This window comes from Antechinus flavipes, chromosome 5 (genome assembly GCF_016432865.1).
Source record: "Antechinus flavipes isolate AdamAnt ecotype Samford, QLD, Australia chromosome 5, AdamAnt_v2, whole genome shotgun sequence".
In the NCBI taxonomy this organism is placed as follows: domain Eukaryota; kingdom Metazoa; phylum Chordata; class Mammalia; order Dasyuromorphia; family Dasyuridae; genus Antechinus; species Antechinus flavipes.
In genome coordinates, this window is record NC_067402.1 from 91,140,405 (window position 1) to 91,162,362 (window position 21,958).

Consider the following 21,958-nt stretch of genomic DNA (forward strand, 5'->3'; position numbering starts at 1 on the left):
ATCAGTTCATGTAAGTCTTTCCAAGATTTTCTGAAATCAACTCTCATCATTTCTTATAGAACAATAATATTCCAATTCATTAATATACCATAATTTGTTCAGCCATTCCCCAACTGATGATTATTTGTTCAATTTCCAGTTCCTTGCCACTACAAAAAGAGCTACCACAAACATTTATTGCCATGTTTTTTAGAACCCCCTCATTAACTTTTATTTTAGTTTCTTCAAATATAAAATGGGACTAATAATGGCACTTATCTTACATAGTTGTATTTAGGAGCAAATGAGATGATATTTGTTAAAGCATTTAGTATAGTACCTGGCACATAATAGATTATATAAATGTTTATTTCCTTAATGAAGCATCCTTCCATCTTCACAAGGTATAATCAACTATCTCTAGTCACAGTACAATACTTATTCCATGGAATTTAAATCTCAAGATAATTCTATTTTCCCTTGTTAACCCAATCAGTTTTAGCAATAACTTCTCCTATTTAGTGAATTGGGGAGGAGAAAGAAAAGCTATATGGAGCTCAGGTCTTTGAAGAACCCAGTCAATGAGATGGCAGTATAATGTCTCATATCAGTGACATAACTTGGCTAAGTACAACCATTAACAAGCATTTATTACACATCTGCTATATAGTAGATAGTCCTGGGAATACAAGTATAATGAGTGAAACAATACCTGCTAATGGGGAGCTTATATTCCCTATAGGCCAAAGCAAAGAGTTCTTAGTAGCTGAACAGGAGCACAAATGAAAAGTAAAGCCATGTTTAGGAGGAAAATGGAATAATTTTTGTTTATTTGTTAAGTATGGAGGTGACACATAAAAAGAATTAATAAATATGGGAGAATAATATCATGTCAGACTCAGGACAGTAAGGAGTCAGAAAGCTGTCCAAGGAGTAATCTGACTTCTATGATGATGATAGGACCATGACCAACTCCTGGTCCTCCTTACTACATAAACATTTCTCCCATGCTAAACGGTGCCATTTCTTATTTATGTACAGAATTATTCATGACTAATTAGCTACTTGCTTCCATAAAGTGTTTGAAGTGTCAGAGCCTACTTCTTAGGCACATGGTAAATAAAGTATCAGGCAAAACAAGTGCAGAATTCAATTCTGGGAGTTATATAATATGGAAAATCCCCAGTAGGGGCTCTATCCCCAACATATAATGCTCTTTCATTTAAAAATCACTTCTCTCAGTGACATGAAGAGAAGTAGGACCTATTTCTACCCATTTCATAATGTTATAATTCTGTACATCCAAGATATCACCATTTATAAGAAATCAATGGATCATTATTTTCTAAACCAACCAGAAATTTGAGAAATCTTATCCCTCACATACTGAACAATTTGGCCAAATACAGACTTCTCAGCATCTGTGTTTATATTTTTCATTTTTTTCTCATAATCCTTGTTTACCTCTTCTATTTGTTTTTCCTTTTCCCTTTGATCCTCTTCTGTCAGAGGATATCTGTCAGCATATTGTTCCTCTATATTTTTCAGCTCACGATCTCTTTGTGCAGTATAGATTTCCTTGAAGACTTCTCTTTGTCTTTGCAGTGACTCATTAGTTTTCTTGTATATTTCATCTGAATAGTATTTCCCCTCATTATCCTTTACCATTTTTTCAATTATGTCCATAAGCTCCTTTACCTGTGTTTCTCTTTCATTGCCTTCAGCTTTGTTATTAAAGGCACAGTGTCTTCCACTACACTCTTGGACAAGATTTTGGAGATCTTCATTAGAATTTCTTACAAAGTCATCTAGGGTCCCATCTCCCAAGTCATCTTTCCGAGTGAACAAGATGACCATATAGTCCATGGCTGACTTCCCAAAGATTGCCTTAATCAAAGAGACAGTGTGTTTTGCTTCATCAGTGTATCGATCCAGTTGCTGAACCAGAATGATGGCATGTGGTCCTGGGCAAGAAAAGATGACACAGCGACTGATCTCTTTAGAAGTGGTTTCTAGACTCTTCTTTGTGTCAAACAACCCAGGTGTGTCAACAACTGTAAGGTCTTTCCCTTTCCAGGTTCCAACTGCTTTTTCACAGATCTGGGTCACTGAATGTGATATAGTTTTAGATATAAAAACTTCCTTCCCCAGGATGGTATTCCCTACTGCACTTTTTCCATTTCCAGTTTTTCCAACCAGTACAATTCTCAGGGCATCATCATGGAACTGTGGAGGGAAATTGACCAATTCAGAACTCTTATCTAATAGTTAACAAATATGGAATGGAACTTCAGAAGTGAAATTATTGAAAATAAGATAGTCAATTGCAAAGGATGTTGATTCCAATCTGGCCTAAAGTCCCAGAACCTCAGAGGTATACATTTTCTAGGGTAATTTTTTGAATAAATATTAAAAGACAGAAATTTCTCAATTAGATCTATGAACAGATGAATAAAGAGTAGCACATATTTATGATTTTTAAAGATTAATGAAAAGGGCACTCAACTGTACTGAACACTATTTTCTTTCAAAACTTATAATATCATCTAATTACACTCTTTATTCATTTAAAAGAGTCAATATAATGTAGTGGATAGAGAACAGGTCTTGGAGCTAGGATTTCCTGTGTTCTACCCTGTCCATTTAAACACGCTTTCTATGTATCCTGGTAAGTCTCTTAAAATTTCTCTAGGCAAAAATTTAAAACTGAGAGGTACAAAGAAAGAATGAATTTGGCTTGGTAGAGAGAGTTTCCTTTTTTCAGGCATGAACCATTGCACATTCTCCCCTTTTCTTCAAGTGTTTCAAGGACTTCGTCCTATTCAGTTCTTAGAGGGATCTTCCTACAGCATTCATCTGACCATGTCAGTCTCTTCCCTATTCAAAAAATTCTAGTTGCTCTGTGTTATTTCTGGCATCAAAATAGAAATTCTTCTCTTTGATATTTAAAGCCCTTCAGAACTTGACTTCTTCCTACTTTTCCAGTCTTTTAAAACTAATGCTCTACAATATAGTGACACTGGTCTTCCTGCTATTCTTTACACAAAACATTCTATTTCCCACATTTTTGCATTTTCGTAGGCTATCTCCCCTCCCTGGAATTATCTCTCTCTTCATGTTTTGGCTTTCCTGGCTTCCTTCAAGTCTCAACTATACTTTCTTTTCATTTTTAATGCCTTCCTTCTGAGAGGACCTTTAATTTATGCTATATATATTGACAGAATAGCTTGCATGTTTCTCCTATTAAATGGTGAGCTACTTGAAGGATGGAAATGATCTTGCCTTTGTATACTTAGTGGTAAGTCCAATGGCTAGCATACAGGAAGTACTTAATAAATATCTTTTGATTTAATAAAAGATTTGTCTTGTCCAGTGAAGCCATCAGTCCAGTCCCTATTCCTATTCCACTTATTCATTCAATTTTAATTTTTGAAGGTTTTAATTTATTTTAATAAGCTTGGTTGTCTACTACTGGGGCAATGCTATAGGATGAATATAAGATTTAGGGTCAGAAGACCTAGATTCAAAAACCAACTGACAGTTGATGATCATTTCAATTGATTGAGCTTGGCATACACTTACAATTGAGCCTTCTTGATTATGACTTGATTATACCTGAAGCACCACTATAATCTGGTGACAACATTTCCTAATGGTTCAAAAAGTGCCTAAAAGGATCTGAAAGCCTGTTAAGGACACCTTGAAAAATCACAATTTGCTTCACATAATTTATTATTTGTCATGTGCTGTTGTCTTCAGCTTGATGTTTCTATCTCTTCTCCCCCAGAGTTAGACCTAAAAAGCCTTGACAGTGAAGGCATATTCTTTTCCTTTCCTTCTCTTTCCACAATCTCAAAAACAGAAATAGATGCAGGAGGTGCTCTTTAAATGCTATTGCTTCTTCTCTTCAACTAGTTCTTTTTTTTCTCTATTCCTATAGTTGCAGTTGATTTAGATTCAGGAATTGGCTGATCTGCTTCTTTAGATCTCCATGTTATAGGCTGGTATTTTTTTTCCTGAATCAGATCCAATAGAGAAGGAAACACTCTCTACTCCTTTCCCCATTTATCTTGCTGGGATTGGCTTTTGTCAAAAACTAAGAATGGGCAAATTTGTTTTCAGTGGCCTTCCACTTCCCTTTACTATCTTTTTTTTGTGGCTTCCCTACCAAAACAAATAACTATAAGCATTAGATCTTCCTGATTCCAGTCTAGGGCTGTAACCACTTAACTCCTACCTGCCTACCCATAGAAGCAATAATGACCTTTCCATTGAAAACAGTATGCTGAATGGGTGGTACCTATCATACCTCAGTGTGGATAGTAGAAAAGAGAGAAAAGAAGGGCTCTCAATAGAGGGACACAATTGCAGAGGTTTTTCAAAAGGATTGAAGCAGAAGGATGAAATAAGAGGTTGTAAAGCATAGAATGGAGTACTGGTGAGAGAAGGCTACAAAAAGGAAGCCAAGAGTCCTTAGAAACCCCTGTCTCTTATTCCACATTTGAAATGAAATTAGTTGATGATGTGGACTCAATTTTATATATTCAGAATTTTTTTGTCTTACTTTGAGGTCAATTCTGATATGTTAATGTGTTCCCCAAAAGTGATTATTGTGCCTTTAAATATGGGGTTTGGAAAAAGTTTTGTCCACAATAAAGTGAGATTTTGTTTCTCTTAGAAGAAAGTGTCCATATCGTGGTGTGGAAAGACATGAGAAAGAACTTTCCATACTCTCTCATGAAAAGAAATCCCTAACTCCATCTTTCTGGGGGCATTTTCAGACTGTAGGAGAAGGCTGACTTTGATCTGGTTATGGAATGTAGAGGGAATAAAGGAAAGTGATACTTACTGTTGTGGCAGGTTCATTCGCTGCAGCACCCATCTTTGGGAGTTTTGGGGAAACACAAAATAAAAAAAATTCATTCAGACAGCAAAACATGCATAATTCATCAGCAAATTTCTATTGTCTTATACAACTTCTAGGTAGAAATCCTTCTTAGACCACCTCTTCTAGGAGTGATTTGCTTCTGCTTTGACTTCTATACCTCATGTTATCTGCTTTTAAGACATCTATGTGACTTTTCTTGCAGTCATCTGGGTCCATTCTGTATTTCCAATATTAGATTCAGAACTTCTTGAGGGCATTTTCAGACAATAGGAGAAGGCTGACTTTGATCTGGCTATGGAATGTAGAGGGAATAAAGGAAAGTGATACTCACTGTTGTGGCAGGTTGACTCGATGCAGCACCCATCTTTGGGAGTTTTGGGGAAACACAAAATAAAACAAATTCATTCAGACAGCAAAACATGCATAATTCATCAGCAAATTTCTATTGTCTTATAAAACCTCTAGGTAGGAATCCTTCCTAGACCACCTCTTCTAGGAGTGATTTGCTTCTCCTTTGACTTCTATACCTCATATTATCTGCTTTTAAGGCATCTATGTGACTTTTCTTGCAGTCATCTGGGTTCAATCTGTATTCCCAATGGTAGATTCAGAACTTGAAGGCAGGACCTATGTCACGTATATGTCTCTGCAATTCCCCTGAAGCTAGTAGTGTTTTGCACATTGTAAACAACAAATGTAGCTTGAACAGGACCTTGAAAGACTCTGTAAAGGGAAGAGGATTCCACATATGAGGCCCCTGCCAGGCATGGCCCCATGCCCAAGCCTGTCTGCTCATATCAGTGACTATTAGATGAATCAGATCTTTTCCTCTTATATGTATATAATCTTTTAATCCAGTATATTAAGAAAAGATGAATTTTCATCTGCAAAGTGAATACTAATGATTAATCATTTGCTTGTGTAAAATCTAGACAAAAGAGGGCCCAATGGCAAGAAGCCCTTTGTATTCCTTCAGGGATGAAAGTATTCCATTAGAGTCATAACTAGGATTTCTGGTACATGGGGTAAATTTAGGAATTAAGTAAGGAAGGGGGGAAGCAGAGATAGGATTAATCCTAACATTTTTAGCATAATGGAATCAGAAGCTATAGGAACTTTAGAGGATCAGAATCTAGAAAAACAATGAATTTGAAGGAATTAAAGATTGAGGGTAAGAAGCCTATGAGTCTGGACACTAAATGGATTAATTAGGCTTGTGGGGAGGGTGGATGAACAGGTTTGTGGATGACAAGAAGAAAGATAAGGACAAGGATGAAATGAACTGTCAGGAAGAGAAAATGTTTTTAAAGTGATCACGGCAGGGAAAAGTTCTGAAAGGATCACTGAAGAATTAAGGGTTTACTTACTACTCTGCCTTGCCAAGATTGCTGACAAATGAGAGAATAAACCACCCATTTGGGAGGTATCAAGCTGCTTGAGAATGCAGTCTTCAGGAGTAAGCTTGATGTACTCAGTCTTCGAGTTACAAATACAAAAATGAAACAGTCCCTCCTCTCAAGGAATTTGCAATCTAGTTAACAATTTGGGTGTGTAAAATTAGCCTGAATGACTCTTCTTTATACCTTGCTTTATCTGAAATTATATTTAAGTTGTCAGGTTTTAAGGATCATTGCTATACTAATGAAAGTAGCTGCAATTTGTAAATAGCAAACACAAAAGAGTGGTTGATAGTTTACTTCGAATCTAGAAAAGGGGGAATAAAAGACAAGGATGTTTTCGTGTTTCTTCATCATTATTTCATAATGGCGAGAGATAGAAGGAGAAAAGAACTGAATTTGGGGAACTGGTTTCAACCAAGTGTACTGTGTACAGACTCTGTGATTCTGAGCATATTATTTAGCCTCTCTAAATCTTCTTTTGAAGGTCTCTATTGTCATTTTCAGCTCTAACTTCTATAATTCTTAGATTATAATAACTAATACAATTATTGGCAGAAATATACTTAGAGCAAAGAAGAGCAATTCTTTCAGCAATCACAGCAAGAAATTTTTCTAATGAATGTTTTGCTACTATCTGAAGTAGCAAAGAAGTATAATTAACTATAATTATAAGAGATTCCATTTAACTGAGGAAGAGATAAATTGTACTACATGAATATAAGAATATACATGTTTGCTATAAAAAGTAATGATTATGTATCCATTTTGGCCTTATTTTTGTAAATGATGCAAGATATTCGTCTGTGGCCAATTTCTGCTTAACTGTTTTCCACTTTTGCCAAGAGTTTTTACCAAAAAAATTTTTTTCCCCAAAATATGTCTTTACATTTGTAGGATGTAAGGTTACTATATTTATTTGCTACTGTAAATTGTATGTCTAGTCTGTTGCATTGATCTGTGCATTTCTTAGCAAGTATCAGATAGTTCTAGTGATTACTGCCTTATAGTTTTAGATCAGGTATTGTTAAACCTCTTTCCTATATATTTTTAAATTAGATCCTTTTACATTCCTGACTTTTTGTTCTTCCACATTAATTTTGCTATTTTTTAAAACTCAGTAACTTTTTTTTGGCAATTTATTTGAAATGGCACTCAATTGGTTTGGAAAAATTGTCATTCTTATTATATTCATCCTGCTTAGTTTTGAACAATTAATATTTCTCCAATTATATAAATTTGACTTTATTTTTGTGATATAAATCTGATTTTATTTTTGTGATTTTGTTCTACCAAGTGTACTCCCAAGTATTTTATAATATCTAGAGTTTTTTCAAGGGTATATCTTTTACTATGTCTTCTTAAAGGATTTTATTTGTGATATACAAGGATGCTGATGATTATGTGAACTTATTTAATAACCTACTAATTGGCTAAAATTTTAATTGTTTCAACTAACATTTAAGTTGAGTCTTTAGGATTTTCTAAGAATATCATCATACTGGATTTCTGGGGGCAGAGCTAAGATGAGGGAGATGACACATGGTTCTCTCTGACCTTCTTTACAACCCTCACAATAATTACAAAATCCAGCCTCTGAATTAGCTCTGGACTAACAGAACCCACAAATATTGGGAGTGCAACAAATTATCAGCAGAAGATAATTTCAAAGATCATCAGAAAAATGGGAGGGAGGCAGATAGCACAACCAACCAGCACAGACAGCTCAGAGTCCCAGGTCATGTAGTTCCTGTGTGGCAGAGAATTTACGGGAGAAAACAAATCAGAAAATACCTGCTTCAGTCTGAAATGGGAGTGAGGCATCCTAACATAAATAGCTGGCCACAAATGTCAGCACAGACAGCACAGAATTCTAGGGCATTGCTGATTCCACCAGCATTGCAGACTCTACATGGCAGAGAATCTAACGGGGAGGAATCTATAGGAATCTACAGCTGTGTTGGTGACTAAGCCCTGGTTGCAAGCCAGTATCAGCAGAGAAGTTATAAAATATTCAACACAAACATAAAAGATCAGTTGTGAATCCCTAAACACCAGAATCTCATGGGATTTGGCCATGCCCATCCAGTACCAGGAATGAATCAGCACTGACCCAGAGCAACTGGGTCTCTTGGAAAACCTCTCTCACCCTAAAGGCAGACCTTAACTTAACTTGAAAAAATAAGTAAAAAAAAAAAATCAAAGAGGACTCTAACAATGGACAGTTTTTATGGTGAAAGAGAAGAACAGATTTCAAACCCTGAGGAGACTAAAGGCAGATTATCTCCAGATGAAGACCCAAAAAGTAATATAACATGGTCCCTATCACACAAGGCTCTCCTAGAAGAAATTTTAAAAGGATCTTAAAAGAGAGCTAGAAGAAAAATGGGGAAAGGAAAAGAAAGAGTTGCAAGAGGATTTGGAAAAGGCAATGCAAAATAAACTTAGTGAAATGGAAAAAAACATATAACTCATTAAAAGATAGATTTGATAAAATGGAAAAAGAAAGCAACTCCCAGAAAAACAGAATTTGTGAAACAGAAAAAGAAAATAACTTATTAAAAAACAGAATTTGTGAAATGGAAAAAAAATCCATAGAACAAAACAACTCATTTAAAAATTCAATTGAACAAATACAAAAATAAGTAAAAAAAAAAAAGTAAATAAAGAAAATAACACACTAAAATTCAGAATTGAACAAATGGAAATGAATGACTCAATAAGATAAGAATCAGTCAAGCAAAAGGAAAAAAAAAAGAAAAAAAATTAAAATATTTAACTGGGAAAATAACCAACCTGGGAAATAGATGTAGGAGAAACAATCTAAGGGTTATTAGACTCCCTAAAATACATGATTAAAGAAAGAACCTAGATACTATTTTTCAGGAAATCATCAATGAGAACTGCCTGGATATCACAGAAACAGAAGGTAAAATGACCATTGAAAGAATTCACCAAATGCCTCCTGAAATAGACCCCAAAATTAAAACCCCAAGGAATATTGTGGCTAAATTTGAGAACTATTGGGCAAGGTAAAAAACATTACAAGTAGCCAGAAAGAAACAATTCAAATGATGAGGAGCCACAATAAGGATGACTCAGTACCTAGCAGCTTCCACTTTAAAGGATCGAAGGGCCTGGAATCTGATATTCCAAAAGATGAAGGATCTTGGAATATAGCCAAGGATAAATTACCCTGCTAAACTGAACATTTTCTTTCAGGAAAGAAGATGGACATTCATTGAAACTGGTGAGTTCCATGTATTTTTGAGGAAAGACCAGAGCTAAACAAAAAATGTGACCTCCAAATATAGAACTCAAAAGAAGCATAAAAAGATAAAAAAAAAAAAAAACTCTTGAGAACTGTATTTCTGTTATGGATATACATTGAGGATACATGTATAATCTGATTTTATTGTTATAAAAAATAAACTAGAGCTGGAAAGGGGATTGTAACAGAAAAAAGGAGGGGAGAGTGGAGGTGAAATGAGGGAAATTAAATCTCAGGAAGAGGCAAAGAAAACACACTATAATTGAGGGACAGAAGGGAGGTTGACGAATATTGTGCGGATCTTACTCTCATCAGATTTGGCCCAAAGAAAGAATATTAGATATATGTAGTTTCACCAAGAAACATCTCTCATCTTTTAGAAAAGTGGGAGGGGAAAGGGAAAAAAGGAAGGGGTAGGCCAAATAGAAGGGAAAAGAAAAATAGTAGGGGAAAGGTATAAGAAAGGGGGAGATTCTCTAAAAGGGATGACTGCTTGAGGCAAGTAGTGCTCATAAGTAAAATACTGGTAAGAAGGGAAAAGGAAAAAGAAAAGAGAAAAGTATAATTTCGGGTTAATAAAGTGGTAGGAAATACAGAATTAGTAGGGTTTTTTTTTGTAAATAACTTTTTATTGATAGAACGCATGCCAGGGTAATTTTTTACAGCATTATCCCTTGCATTCATTTCTGTTCTGATTTTTCCCCTCCCTCCCTCCACCCCTTCCCCTAGATGTCAAGCAGTCCTTTACATGTTGAATGGGTTGCAGTATATCCTAGATACAATATATGTGTGCAGAACCGAACAGTTTTCTTGTTGCACAGGGAGAATTGAATACAGAAGGTATAAATAACCCGGGAAGAAAAACAAAAATGCAAGCAGTTTATATTCATTTCCCACAGAATTAGTAGTTTTAACTGTAAATGTGAATGGGGTTAACTCTCCCATAAAACATAAGCAGATAGCAGACTCTATATCTATAGAGGCTTACTTGCATAAAATAGAGAAAAAGAAGATCAATAAATTGGATTTGCAACTAAAAAAGATAGAAAAAGAACAAATTAAAACCTCCAATCAAATACCAAACTTGAAATTCTAAAAATAAAAGGAGAGATCAATAAAATTAAAACTAAAAAAAAACTATTGAATTAATAAATTAAACTAAGGGTTAATCAACAAAATAGATAAACCTTTATTTAATTTGATTAGAAAAAGGAAAGAGGAAAATCAAATTATTAGTCTCAAAAATGAAAAGGGAGAACTATCCACCAATGAAGAGGAAATTAGAGCAATTATCAGGAGTTACTTCATGCCAATATCATGCCATGTCCAACTTTATGCCAATAAATTTGACAACCTAAGTGAAATGGAGGAATACGTACAAAAATATAGATTACCTAGATTAACAGAAGAGGAAATAAATGACTTAAATAATCCCATTTTAGAAAAAGAAATAGAATAAGCTATTGATCAACTCCCTAAGAAAAGATCCCCAGGACCCTACCAAACATTTAAAGAATAATTAACTGCAATACTATATAAACTATTTGAAAAAAACAGAGAATGAAGGATTCCTGCCAATTCCTTTTATGATACAGACATGGTATTGATATCTAAACCAGGTAGGATGAAAACAGAGAAAGAAAATTATAGAACAATCTTCCTAATGAATATTGATGCAAAAATCTCAAACAAAATATTAGCAAAGAGATTACAGATAATCATCCCCAGGATAATACACCATGATCAAGTAGTATTTACACCAGGAAAGCAGGGCTGTTTCAATAGTAGGAAAACTATTTGCATAATTGACTATATCAATAACCAAAATAACAAAAACCATATGATTATCTTAATAGATGCAGAAAAAGCATTTGATAAAATCCTGTTGGAATACTTACAAACTGATAACTAATTAGATTTGATCTAATCTTACAAGAAGATGTTTTGGGCAGAACCTGAAACAAGGTACTAAGTAGAACTAATTAATACAAGGCTTGTGTTCACACCTTTACTCATTGGAGTTCACAAGTATGCCAGCTTCACAAAGTAAACTTTGTAACTTTGAGTTCACACCTCCCTTGAAGCTCTTAGGACCAGAGAGCACTATGGGAGAAAACCCATAATCCCTCTCTCTCGTATCCCACAATTCTTCCCTCTTGCATAAAAGAAACAGACAGAGGCTCTTGGAGAGATTTCACTGGAATGACATGAAGAGTGGTGCTGGCTCTGGAGGCTGAAGAAAGCAGAGGCAGAAAGCAAAGGACCAAGTGGCAAGAGCTCTTGGAACCAAGCAGAGAGATAGGTCTCTAAGCTAACCGGGCTATATTGGAGATAATAAAAGATCTGAACTTTCATCACCTGGCTGCATTTGGGAAGAAGCTCACCACATTTTGGCGCCCAAACAGGGACTGATTCAGATCCATCTGAACTAGATCACAACAAAATCCAACACCCATTCCTATTAAGAACAATAGAGAGTATAAAAATAAATGGACTTTTCTTTAAAAGAGCGAATAGCATCTATTTAAAACCATCAACAAGCATCATATATAATGGGGATAAACTAGAACCATTCCCCATTAGATCAGGGGTGAAACAAGGTTGCTCACTATCACCATTACTATTCAATATTGCATTAGAAATACTAGCTTTGGCAATAAGAGAAGTAAAAGAGATCAAAGGAATTAGAGTAGGTAATGAGGAAACCAAAGTATCGCTTTTTGTAGATGGTATGATGCTAAACTTAGAGAACCCCAGAGAATCAACTAAAAAGCTATTAGAAATAATCCACAACTTTAGCAAAGTTTCAGAATACAAAATAAATTCACATAGATCATCAGCATTTTTGTATATCTCTAACAAAATCCAACAGAAGAGATGCAAAGAGAAATCCATTTAAAATAATTGTCGATAGGATAAAATATTTGGGAATCTATCTTCCAAGGGAGGCTCAGGAGTTATATGAGTAAAAAAAAAAAAAACACTTTACAGATGAATAAAGTCATCTTTATTGGAAAATAGCAATTGGAAAAATATCAAGTGCTCGTGGATAGGTTGAGCAAATATAATAAAGATGACAATACTCCCTAAACTAATCTATTTATTTAGTGCTATACCAATCAAACTCCCAAGAAACTATTTTACTGAACTGGAAAAAATAACAACAAAATTCATCTGGAAGAACAAAAGATCAAGAATTTCAAGGGAACTAATGAAAAAAAAATAAAATGAAGATGGCCTAGCTGTATCAGATCTAATACTATATTATAAAGTAGTGGTCATCAAAACCATTTAGTACTGGCTAAGGAATAGACTAGTTGATCAGTGGAATAGGTTAGGTTTACAGAACAGCATAGTCAATGACTATATCAGTTGATAAAACCAAAGACTCCAGCTTTTGGGATAAGAATTCATTATTTGACAAAAAATACTGGGAAATTTGGAAGCTAGTATGGCAAAAAGTAGGCATAGACTCACATTTAACAATGCATACCAAGAGAAGATTGAAATGGGTTCATGATCTAGACATAAAGAATGATGCTATAAACAAATTAGAAGAACACAGAGTAGTTTATCTCTCAGATTTGTGGAGGAAGAAGGAATTTGTGACCAAAGAAGAACTAGAGACCATTATTGGTCATAAAATAGATAATTTTGATTATATTAAGTTAAAAAGTTTATGTACAAACAAAACTAATGCAGACAAGATTAGAAGGAAAGCAATAAACTGGCAAAATATTTTTACATCCTATGCATCTGATAAAGACCTCATTTCTAAAATATATAGAGAATTAGTTGAAATTTATAATATTCAAGCCATTGTCCTATTGACAAATGATCAATGGATATGAACAGACAATTTTCAGATGAAGATATTGAAACTATTTGTAGCCACCTGAAAAGGTGCTTCGAATCATTATTGATCAAAGTAATGCAAATTAAGACAACTCTGAGATATCACTACACACTGTCAGATTGACTAGAATGACAGGGAAAGGTAATGTAGAATGTTGGAGGGGATGTGGGAAAATAGGGACATTAATACATTGTTGGTGGAATTGTGAATACATCCAGCCATTCTGGAGAGCAATTTGGAGTTATGCTCAAAAAATTATCAAATTGTGCATACCCTTTGATCCAGCAGTGTTTTTACTGGGCTTATACCCCAAAGAGATACTAAAGAAGAGAAAGGGACCTGTATGTGCCAAAATGTTTGTGGTAGCACTCTTTGTAGTGGCAAGAAATTGGAAACTGAGTGGATGCCCATCAATTGGAGAATGGCTGAATAAATTATGGCATATGAATGCTATGGAATACTATTGTTCTGTAAGAAACAACCAGCAGGATGATTTTAGAGAGGCATGGAGAGACCTACATGAACTGATGCTAAGTGAAATGAACAGAACCAGGAGATCATTATACAGGACAACAAGAAGACTATATGATGATCAATTCTGACGGATGTGGCTCTCTTCAACACTGAGATGATTCAAACCAATTCCACTTGTGCAGTGATGAAGAGAACCATATACACCCAGGGAGAGAACTATGGGAACAGAGGGTGGAACACAACATAGCTTTCTCACTCTCTATGTTGTCATTTGCTTGCATTTTGTTTTGTTTTTTTCTCAGTTTTTTTTCTTCCTTCTTGATCTGATTTTCTTGCACAACTAGATAACTGTATAAATATATATACACATATTATATCTAACATGTATTTCAATATATTTAACATGTATTGGACTACCTGCCAGATAGGAGAAGGGATGGGGGGAAAAAGAGGAAAATTTGTAACAAAAGGTTATGCAAGAGTCAACGTTGGAAAAATTACTCATGCATATGCTTTGTAAATAAAAAGCTTTAATTAATAAAAAAAAGTATATCATCATACCATCTGAAAAAAAGAGAGTTTAATTACTTCTTTCCCTATGCTGATTCCTGCTATTTCCTTTTCTTTTCTCATTGCTATTGACAGGATTCCCAATATGAATGATGGTGGACATATTTGTTTCATAACTGATCTCACTAAGAAGACTTTTAGCTTTTCCTCATTATGAATTATCCTTGCTGATTGTTGTAGATAAATGCTTTTTATCATTTTAAGGGAAAAATTCAACTCTACCAATATTTTCTATGTGAATTCTAAAACCAGCATATTCTCTTTCTTTTAGACTATGCTAAAACAAGTCCATCTACTCCTACTATCAAACAAAGTCAGTACACAGATGGGTCAGCTTTTCCCAGACTGTCTTATTACCATAGTTTAGACAGACACAATGTGAATATCATCCAAAATTACATGCACAAAGGAAGTTAGTTCTAGCCAATTATGAGGGGAACTCAAATTTCCCAGACAATCTTGATGAGAACTCACTTCTCCCAGACTGATTCATTAATATCTTCAAGATAGTCTTTCACCTTCTCAATACACATCTTTGTCACTCCCTAGATCCCACCTTTATTTCCCTTTCTTCTTCTGACCTATAAAAAGTTTTCACCCTCAAGAACATGTTGCAAAATCATCTTTGTATTTTATCTTGACTTTTCCTTGTGAAAAAGGTATCTTTTAGCAAAAGAGAACGTCATTGTAATTTTGTCACATGGGCCTTGCATCTTGAATCTTAGGAACTATGCATTGCTCTCACAACCCTCATCATTTTCAAGTGTCTTCATTAGAAATGATGTTGTACTATACAGAAAGCTCTTTCTACATCTATTGATATAATTATATACTTATTACATTGGATATAATCACTTATTAATATTTCTTATGTTGAACAATCTGTACCTTCCTCATGTATATCCAACTTTGTAATAACATATAATCTTTGTAATATGTGGTTGTAATTTTTTCAGTTAGTACTTTATTTAGGATTTTTGTATCCATGCTCATTGTTGAAATTGTTCTATAATTTTCTTTCTCTCTTAAAAAAAAACTCATCCTTGTTTAAACATGTCAATGTCATATTTATTTCATAAAAGTATATTATTGAAATCCCAATGGTCTTTTTTTTTTTTTTTTTGGTGAGGCAATTGTGGTGAAGTAACTTGCCCAGGGTCACACAGCTAGGAAGTGTTAAATATTTGAGGCCAGATTCGAACTCAGGTCCTCCTGACTTCAAGGTTAATGCTTTTTCCTCTACACCAACTAGGGGCCCCAAAAGCAATGCTCTTAATGAAGCCAGAGAAATGTGAAAATAAAATAAGCTGATGCAAAAGGAAAGTGAGAAGTGACAGAGATACAATGTTTTTAATAGCCACCACAAAATAAAAAACAAAGCAATTAAAACTAAATGACATGAAATAATGACTTACAATTTTGGCCTTGAAAAAGAGAAAATAGAGGTCAGCATTAACAAATGTGGAATACAAGATATAATATCAATATAATATCAATGTGTAGATCATTTTTTATGGTTTCTTTCTTTCTTCTGTTTCTTTCTTTGTTAATGTAGTTGTTTTAATGGTTGTTCCCTGGCAGATGGGAGATATAAGAGGGGAAAGAGGATAGAGGATATAAGGGTGAAGAAATCTAAATAAAAAACACAAAAGATATTTTAGTAATAATTTAGTAATATTAAATGCTTGCTTTAACTTAAGTTCATTATCACCAAATATCTTCTAATTTGCAATTTGCTTTTCTGAGTGAAAATTCTAACTCTCAGATGGGAGGATTTGTATCTGTTATTTTACCAGACCAATCTTCTATTTGAAACCAATTCTCTTTCTAATTTAGTAATTAGTCTCTTGTGAATTTATTTCTTAAGAATTAGTCCCAACCTACATGCCAATCGTCAATTATTCCTCCTTATATAAAAAACATTCAAGTTTTTAACTTGGAAAGCTGACCTTTGATCTTTGGTGACTGCACTAAGGATTCAGACACTTTAGGAGAATCTTTCTGAGCAGCTAGGCAACCAGCCAGTCTCTTTCCATTTAATGCTGTCATGTCCCTGAAGCACTAGGACGGTGTGGATAAAGTTGCCCAAACAGAGTAAAAGGTAGTACTGCTTTCTTGAGCATTTCAGTCTGGTTCCATGAGTCCTTGGTGTACAAAGCTGTTATTTAGATTCTGGGATAAGAGCAGAGCAGGCCAGCTCTAATTCACTGTTACCAAACTATATTAAACATCATGGAAGGACCTTACAGATTATCAAATCCAAATTCCTTATTTTATAAACGATTAAACCAAAGCCCAAAGTTCATATAACTTGCAAATATTTGTGGTAACTTCTGAATTCACATGTTCCTAGTTTAAAGTTTTATCCATATTTATAGTCATTGCAGGGTATCAATGAATATGTGAGGTCTTTGACCATTACTTATGGTGATAAAGGGGAAACAGCAATGACACTAAAGCCCTTTTAACCTGAGTGCTCTTGTCTGTCAATAATTGTAAAATGTAATATTCCTTCCCTCAGATTTTAGGGAAGATATATTAGTGATTCTGAAACCCTCTGACCTCGTTCTAACAATCTGTCTGCAAAGATTTCAAAGTCTTCTGGTCTTAGAATAGTCTTACAAACATTACTGAAAGAAAGATAATCTATTGGTCAGTAATGACCAAGTTCCTAAGAGACCACCCCTCAAACTTGCCTGTAAGCCATAAAATCAGCAAATATAATCTGGTGATCAGTGATAACCAAATTCCTGAGATCACTCTTCAAACCTACTTGTAAGCCTTAAAATTAGTAAATAAGCAACATGAAGCTGTGAACCAATTTTGTATAAATCTATCCCTTTCCCGCCTATCTCTTGCTAAATTCTCTTGCATTTTAGTCCTCTTGTAATGGTATTATAATTTCAATAAAACTTTTCCCTTTGACAAAGAAATGGGTTCAAACCTGCGAATTCTTTTGAAATACCTCATGACACTGGTCTATGACTCCAAACTCCTGGGGTCCCCTTTCCCAATCTCAACAATGGCACAGGAAATCATGAGGGAGAAAAAAATATTGTGATCATTACAACAATATCTATTTGATTCTTTAATGTTTGGTGACAGAAAGCTGTGCAATGGAAGATAAGTAGACTGCTAATCCCTTAAAGGGAAAAGAAATTAGCCAAAGTGCATCAAACGCTTCCTATCAAGATCCTAAATCTTGAAATTCCTGCTCCTTTTCTTGAAACTCTTCTAATTCAGCAAACCTTTCTCGAGGTTCCCTGCTATTTCCCAGATCCTAAACAGACTCACCTTCAGAAAGGTAGAAATCGTCTTCTCCTCTGGGCTGGTAAAACAATCTGAAGTGTTGCTTTCACTTTGGCTCCTAAAAACAAAAGTTGTCTTAACTTCAGAAAACTCACAGTGTACTTTTAACCTATGAACAGTGGAGCCCTCATGAGGCAGTATGCTATATATAAAGTCTTATCATTTCTGATGAAAAGATCAGGATTAAATTAAAGGAATGAAACCATGCAAAACTACCAGTTTTTATAGATGATATGATGGTATATTTGGAAGATCTTGGAGAGTCTACTAAAAAAATAATTGAAAAAATGAACTATTTTAGCAAAGTTACAGGATATAAGCTGACATAAATCATGAGCATTTCTATATATTACCAACAAAGATCAGTAACAAGAGTTAAAAAAAAATTCCATTTAAAATAACTGTAGACAATAAAATGCTTGAGAGTCTACCTGCCAAGACAAACCTAGAAACCATATGATCTCAATTATAAAAACACTTTTCCAACTATTGAAGTAAAATCTGAAAAATTGAAAAAATATTAATTGCTCATAAGTAGAAAGAGACAATAAAAATGACAATTCTACATAAATTAACTTACCTATTCAGTAGCATACAAATCAAACTACCAAAAAATATTTTTGTGTATTTGAAAAAAATGACAAAATTCAACTAGAAGAAAAAATGGTAAAAACTATTAAGGGAATTAACTCGAAAAATGCGAAAGAATATAGCTTACCAGATCTCAAACTACATTATAAAGTGGTAATCATCAAAAGAATCTGAAAGTGGTTAAGAAATAAAGTGGTGGTGATGAGATGTATGATGTGGAGTTTGGCATCAAATGATGGCAGGCACTAAAAAGTGGTGTTCAGTTATCTGAAGAATTCACAATGACCATTCTCTTTGGAAAAAGGTAGTTTTATTTAGGGAAATAGGTTACAGACAAAATGAAGAGATACAATAGACACCGAGGATGTTAAATACGAAATAGAGTGGGAAAGCAGATGAAAGACAAGTTCCTCAGTATAACTTGCAATTGCCCAGGAGAAAGGAAGAATCCCATGAGGTTTGGGTATGCTCTTACCTAGCTGGCTAAATCCTGAAAAGTACTTACTGTAATGCTGGAGAAACTGAGGCAAGATAGAGATTAGAGAGTTTTAATATTTTATTTATTGGAGAGTTTAATTGATTGACTGGACAGGACTCTCATCTCAAAGTATCCAGTGGTGAATGTGAGACTCCCAATTGTTTTTTTTTTTTTTTTTTTTATAGGACTCTAGTAAGAAGAGAAACAAAGGCAGGAGGCAAAGAGTGGGAATTTTCAGGGATGGAATATGAATTCAGTTCTAGCAGGATGGAAGTGAAAGCTATAAATTCTTACTAACTAGGAGACCAGTGTCATAATGTCTGAACAAACAGAAGTAAACATGTCAATTAGGTATCTGAGATAATCTTATCTTTTGGAATGTTTAGAGTGGGTAGCACAGCACTAATGGACAGGAAAAAAGGTGAGGGCTGCGTACTAACTCAGGACAATGGAGATATAATTCAGGGAAAGTAATGCAGGAAACTGAGGTAGAATACTTCAAGGAGACTGTGGCATAACACTTAGCATCCTAAAAGAATTAGTTATCTGTAAGTAGGGAAGTGGGGTTGGGAAACATTGTGGAGTTAAGAGAGATACTATGTGGCCTGGGGGAGAAGAGGAAAGGAGAAAGGTAAGGAGTGCTATGGTGGACTGATCCAAAGGGGGGTACCACTCATGAGATAGCCAATAAATAGATTATAAAGGAAAATTTAACCTCAGGGACATGACTGGAATTTCTACAGAGAAGTGGTCTCAGGAATTTGATATAACTTGGATTTCAGACTGGACCACCTCCCTGAAAGATGAGACCATGGAGTTAAACTGATCTCTATCAAAGACTTCTGCCTACTTGCCTCAAGGATCAATTCTTTTTTTTTTTTTTAAATAATTTTTTATTGATAGAATGCATGCCAGGGTAATTTTTTACAGCATTATCCCTTGCATTCATTTCTGTTCCGATTTTTCCCCTCCCTCCCTCCACCCCTTCCCCCAGATGGCAAGAGTCCTTTACATGTTGAATGGGTTGCAGTATATCCTAGATACAATATATGTGTGCAGAACCGAACAGTTTTCTTGTTGCACAGGGAGAATTGAATTCAGAAGGTATAAATAACCCGGGAGGAAAAACATAAATGCAAGCAGTTTATATTCATTTCCAGTTTTCTTTCTCTGGGTGTAGCTGCTTCTGTCCATCTTTGATCAATTAAGGCTCTCTTTATCAAAGAGGTCCACTTCCATCAGAATACATCCTCAAACAGTATCATTGTTGAGGTGTATAATGATCTCCTGGTTCTGCTCATTTCACTCAGCATCAGTTCATGTAAGTCTCGCCAGTCCTCTCTGTATTCATCCTGCTGGTCGTTCCTTACAGAACAATAATATTCTATAACATTCATATACCACAATTTACTCAACCATTCTCCAATTGATGGACATCCTTTCATTTTCCAGCTTCTAGCCACTACAAACAGGGCTGCCACAAACATTTTGGCACATACAGGTCCCTTTCCTTTCTTTAGTATCTCTTTGGGGTATAAGCCCAGTAGAAACACTGCTGGATCAAAGGGTATGCACAGTTTGATAACTTTTTGAGCATAGTTCCAAATTGCTCTCCACAATGGCTGGATGTGTTCACAATTCCACCAACAATGTATCAGTGTCCCTGTTTTCCCACATCCCCTCCAACATTCCCCATTATCTTTCCCTGTCATTCTAGCCAATCTGACAGGTGTGTAGTGGTATCTCAGAGTTGTCTTAATTTGCATTTCTCTGATTAATAATGATTTGGAGCATATTTTCATATGTCTATAAATAGTTTCAATTTCTTCGTCTGAGAATTGTTCAAGGATCAATTCTTGTTTCTCATGGTCCAAAACACCATTCAGTACCTCATCAGTGGATCAGTAGAGTAGACTAGATACATAATACTCAGTGGGCAAAGACCATAGCAGTATAATGTTTGATAAATACAAAGATACCAGCTTTGGGGACAAAGACTCACTATTTGACTAAAATTGCTGGGAAACCAGCAAGCAATTTGCCAAAACTAGGTATAAACCAACATCTCACACAAGTTATCAAGAGAAGTTCAAAATGTATACATGATTTAGATATAAAGGCTGATACCAGAAACAAATTAATGGAGCATGGGATGATTTTGCCTGTCAGATAAGGGGTAATTAAAAATTTTTTTGCTATTTTTACAGGGGAAAAGAGGGAGAAAGGAGGGAAAATATTTGGAAATCAAAAAAATTTTAATGGGTGTTAAAATTGTTTTTACATGTACTTGGCAAAAAATAAAACCAACAAAGAAAAATGCTAACACACATACATACATATATATACACTTATATCTCCACACATACACACATGCGCACATACACAGACAAATACTCACATACATACGTGTGTGTGTGTGTGTGTGTGTGTGTGTATCTTATAAACACACATACACAAACACATTTGAGTGAGAGGAATCTTTTCCATGTAACTGTATTTCCCTGCCACTACTTCAACTTTGAGTTGGACAAAGAAAAGAGAACACAGGCTTTACAATTGCTATATATTTTGGTGAGTTGGCAAGATCTCTGCCTTAACAGAAGACTCTTGTGTAATCATTAGCTCATTTTAGTTTTTTTAATTAAATTTCTTTTTTATTTAAAACTTAAGTATAAAACAGATAAAGGGAAAATAAAAATATTGCTATGGGCTCAGCAGAACATAAGCAAGTATTCAAAATAAGAAACAACAAATTTCTATTTCCATAAAGTTTATACAATAAATGCTTCATACTGTGTTCAGTATGAAGTAATTTTTTTTTGCTTCCTTGTAGATTTTCTTTTGTTCTATGTTATGCAATTTTTACTTTATTCTTTTTCATCTAACCTCACCTCCCTAAACAAGGCTAACATTAAGTGTGGATGTGTCTACATATGCATATATGCATATACATACATATAAATGTATACATTAATATTTAAAATCACATACAGAGACGTGTATATTTCTACCTAAGACCATTCTATGCTTGTTTATGCCATGTTTCTCTGAAGATGGAAAACTTCTTCCTAAGTCCAAGTCTTTCCATCTTGTTCTAAACCTACTGACTCATCATTTCCTATACCACAGCAATATTCCAACCTTA

General features: G+C 34.7%; 1 protein-coding gene across 2 annotated transcripts; it reads right to left on the reverse strand.

Annotated features, from left to right (window-relative positions):
* Positions 1 to 327: 327 nt before the first annotated feature.
* On the reverse strand, positions 328 to 17,820 carry LOC127538246 (GTPase IMAP family member 7-like). Of its 2 annotated transcripts, XM_051961904.1 has the most exons (4): positions 17,730 to 17,820; positions 5,199 to 5,231; positions 4,829 to 4,861; positions 328 to 2,205 (listed from the first exon to the last, which is right to left on the reverse strand). In XM_051961904.1, exons 2-4 carry the CDS (start codon positions 5,229 to 5,231, stop codon positions 1,318 to 1,320), a joined length of 954 nt encoding a protein of 317 aa, XP_051817864.1. In that variant the 5' UTR covers positions 17,730 to 17,820; the 3' UTR covers positions 328 to 1,317. The 2 variants fall into 2 exon arrangements, with proteins under 2 accessions (XP_051817864.1, XP_051817863.1); XM_051961903.1 differs by lacking the exon at positions 17,730 to 17,820 and having other exon boundaries at positions 5,199 to 6,914.
* Positions 17,821 to 21,958: the final 4,138 nt, after the last annotated feature.

Coding starts and splice junctions, on each gene's coding strand:
- LOC127538246 (XM_051961903.1), bottom strand. CDS start 5,288: ATGTTTTGCTGTCTGAATGAATTTGTTTTATTTTGTGTTTCCCCAAAA. Junction 4,862..5,198: donor CGAGTCAACCTGCCACAACA/GTGAGTATCACT, acceptor AAACTCCCAAAG/ATGGGTGCTGCAGCGAATGA. Junction 2,206..4,828: donor CGAATGAACCTGCCACAACA/GTAAGTATCACT, acceptor TTCCCTCCACAG/TTCCATGATGATGCCCTGAG.